Source organism: Xyrauchen texanus, chromosome 22 (genome assembly GCF_025860055.1).
Source record: "Xyrauchen texanus isolate HMW12.3.18 chromosome 22, RBS_HiC_50CHRs, whole genome shotgun sequence".
Lineage (NCBI taxonomy): Eukaryota > Metazoa > Chordata > Actinopteri > Cypriniformes > Catostomidae > Xyrauchen > Xyrauchen texanus.
Genome location: NC_068297.1, coordinates 30,369,657 through 30,373,328, shown reverse-complemented (window position 1 = coordinate 30,373,328; position 3,672 = coordinate 30,369,657). Strand labels below are relative to the sequence as shown.

Below are 3,672 nucleotides of genomic sequence, written 5' to 3'. Positions count from 1 at the left end.
ATGACATTTTTGCTTTGTGCATTAGCATGTATACCAACCTTCTACATAACTTGTTTGTTTGAACACAATTATATAGATATTTTTGTTATTTTACATATATCACATTTTTGTACTGTTTTTATGTTTATTATTTTTTGTTCTTTAATTTGTAATGCACACCCAGCGCCTAGAGGTGTTTTATTGTCTTAAAGGCCGAACTCTCACCTGTAGGAGGAGCTATGGCTCATGACATGATATGGTATTGATAGCAGCAGTGGAGATCTTTACATTCAGTCCTTGTGTACTGTTCAGATAGGCACAGTATCACAATGATGTGACAGCATTTAGAAATATTAGAATGTGATTGAAATAGTCAATACTGTAAAATAATGTGGTCCTGGTTTTACTATTGCAGAAAACAGCAAAAAAGGTGTCTTCATCCCCTTCATCTCAGTTTGAATGCACATCAAGCTGCGTGTATGAGGTTACATGCAACAGAGAGGGGAGAGGAAACAGAGAGAGGGAGAGATAGAGAGAGAGATAAAAGAGAAAGTGAGTGACTGAGTGAATGTATGTGTGTGAGAGAGAGGAGGGGGCAGAGAGAGAGAGGGAGCAAACACAAGGATAGCAGACTTGACATATACATATTCGCACTGAACAAACAGAAATCCTAATGTCAGAGAGACACACAGTCGAAGCCACTAAGAGAAGAAGAAGGTCACCTCTCGAACAGTGAAGGTGTGGTGCATGAGTTTATTGTGACCATAAAGTCAGAGCTAAGTTAGGTTTCTTTCTCATCTAGATGTTGATAAGATGAATCATCAGTTGGAAAACCTTTGCGATTAAAAATTTATGTCAGTGCAATGCAAATTGATGGTTGAGCTGAGAGTTTTGTAGTTGTGTGCTGATTCAAATGAATTTGGTAGGATTCTCTTTTAACCCATAGGTCCTCATGCACACTCCTCTGATATTATCTTCTGGTGGATGATGTTTGCATATACTGTCTTTTCAAAGGTGGGTTAAACGTGAAGACCAAAACTCAGTGGAACTCTGGACATGGGAATTCAGGAGGTCCTACCTTAAACAGAAGGACACACATTTTGATGCCACACTTTTGAGTCAATAAGAGATTTCAGCATTGACTGAGGGTCATGATGGAGAAAATCTCTGAAAAAGATACAGGTCTGATCCGGGACAGCTGGGAGAGCCTGGGGAAGAACAAGGTGCCACATGGAATTGTTATGTTTACGAGGTAATGTGACTATCATTCTGCATGCTGGCATTGAATTAGTGTGTCATATTATGCAAACTAAATGTGTCTAAATGCTTATTTAGAAAGTTGACAGGATGGTGTGATGTATTGTATTTACAAACACATAGTATTTTAGTGTGAAAAATGCATTTTGTGAATTATAATTAATTCAAATTATTTAAATAATAATTAAAAAAGTTGAATTTTATGTTATGTAAATAATGCACTTTTACATAATTGGCATTCATAATAGCCAAAAATTGCCATAACCAAAGGTATGCCAGATAATATTCAGAATGGAAAATGATAAGGTATAGCAAATTTACAAGCAAACTAAATTATTTAAAAAAATCTCTTTAAATCCATCTAAAAATTCATATCAGTTTCCCGCTGTCTGATTCTCTAACTGCAGCTTGGTAAGAGGCTTGACTTGTTGCTTGGCGACAGGGAGTAGCAAGATAATTTTCATCAAAATCACCTTCTTTGAGAAAAATTCTACTAAGCATCACTTTCTTGAGTGTTCCTCTTTGAACTCCCCATAGAGGAAAAAAATATCTCTGACTTTCTTCGAAAAGAGTCAAGGTGATTTATAGCTGGATGCATTTTGTTCTGTAATCAATTTTCAAGGTTAAGTAGCTTGTATTACGTAATCTTATGCTCTCCTTCATTGTTAAAGATCCATCTTGATAAAATTATCTGTAGTGTTAACTGATGTGTAAAATGTGTCTTTGGTAGGTTATTTGAGCTGGACCCAACACTGCTTACCCTCTTCAGCTACAGCACAAACTGTGGGGATGCACCTGAATGCCTATCCAGTCCTGAGTTTCTTGAGCATGTCACAAAGGTATGGTTAAAAGCAAAAAAAAAAAAAAAAAGAACACAATTATGATCAGTGAAGTAATTTGGCCATTAACTAGAGGGTTGCTGGTTCAATCCTCACAGGGAGCAAGTGTTGTGTTTGGATGGTTACCCTCATTCTGCGAAACTCACATGTGTCACGCTAAGCTTTTGCGAGAGTTGCCACTGAACAAGGTTTACTGTTTAGATATGACCATGAGTAACCCACCACCATTATGCCATTGAAAAAGGCATGTAACCACAGGGAGAACATCCCTATAATAAGTTCATCCCTACTCAAAAGACCAGCTAAAACCAGTATTAATTTGCATGCTGGTCAAGGTTGGTTAATGCTGGTTAGTGCTTGTTTGGTGCTGGTCTAGCTGGTGGACCAACATAGCCATGCTGTTCACCCCCCAAAACTAAGCTGCTGAAGCTGGTCAAATGTGATCTTTCTGGTAAAGAAATTCTTGCCAGTTTAGCTCCTTTAAAAATGTTGTGGGGGAAAAAGAACACAAGCATCCCATGTTGAGGCCCAGCATCTAAAAACATCATATGCTGGTGACCAGCAATGTTGGTCATTTCAGAGACAGCACCATTGTGTGAAAGTTGTGGTAATAGAGTTCACCAGTCTATATTCAAGAAGAATGAGGATGAACACTCATAGTGCTTTGTTTCATTGACTAGCTTTGGTCTAAACTTCTAATTGTACAGAAATAAGTAAAACCATGGTTAAGGGTGGTTATATGTCTGTCCAGGTGATGTTGGTGATTGATGCAGCTGTGAGCCATCTTGATGACCTAAACACATTGGAGGACTTCTTGTTGAACCTAGGCCGAAAGCACCAGGCAGTTGGGGTCAACACCCAGTCCTTTGCTGTGAGTACACCTTGTTACAACCCATAAAGTCATCTAGTCATCAGTTAATTAGCAATATTTGATGTTCTTGTAGCTCAACTGGTAGAGCATGTAACATTAGTTAAACGTATTAGTTAATGTATCAGTTAAATGCACTGTTGGATAAAAGCAACTGTTGAGTCATAAATAAAAATATTATTCTTTGAGTGACAGATTATATAAATAAAAAATGACAGCCGTAACGCTCAAATGACAAAAAGACAATGAGATTGACAATAGGTTCAAGAGAGTTGAGTTGTCAAACCATTGGTTGATTGACTGCATTGTTTCATTTCTTTATTAGTTGGTTGGAGAGTCTCTACTTTATATGCTTCAGTGCAGCTTGGGTCCAGCATACACGGCACCACTGCGTCAGGCCTGGCTCAATATGTACAGCATCGTGGTATCAGCCATGACCAGAGGCTGGGCCAAGAATGGAGAACATAAGTCCAACTGAGAAGGAGGTAGAAGATTCACACTGAAATACACCATACTGTAATTAACATTATTGCTATGGAGGTCCACCAGATGTAACTTCACAAAAGATTCTTAGAAAGAGTGAGGGGCTTGATCATAGGATCACCAAAGTCAATATATGTTCAGCTGAGTTGAATGTGTTGGCTGCCAGAGCAGTCCAAACTTTGTTAGCTTGGTATAATTGTAGTCTGAGATTGTAGTTATCGATATCAAAGCGGTAATTAAGTTGAT

The 3,672-nt window shown here is 38.2% G+C and overlaps 1 protein-coding gene across 1 annotated transcript; it reads left to right on the top strand.

Moving 5' to 3' along the window:
- Positions 1–1,107: 1,107 nt before the first annotated feature.
- LOC127662202 (neuroglobin) lies at positions 1,108–3,423 on the top strand. The gene is made up of 4 exons (XM_052153298.1): positions 1,108–1,231; positions 1,967–2,075; positions 2,827–2,946; positions 3,269–3,423. Exons 1-4 carry the CDS (start codon positions 1,131–1,133, stop codon positions 3,419–3,421), a joined length of 483 nt encoding a protein of 160 aa, XP_052009258.1. The 5' UTR covers positions 1,108–1,130; the 3' UTR covers positions 3,422–3,423.
- Positions 3,424–3,672: the final 249 nt, after the last annotated feature.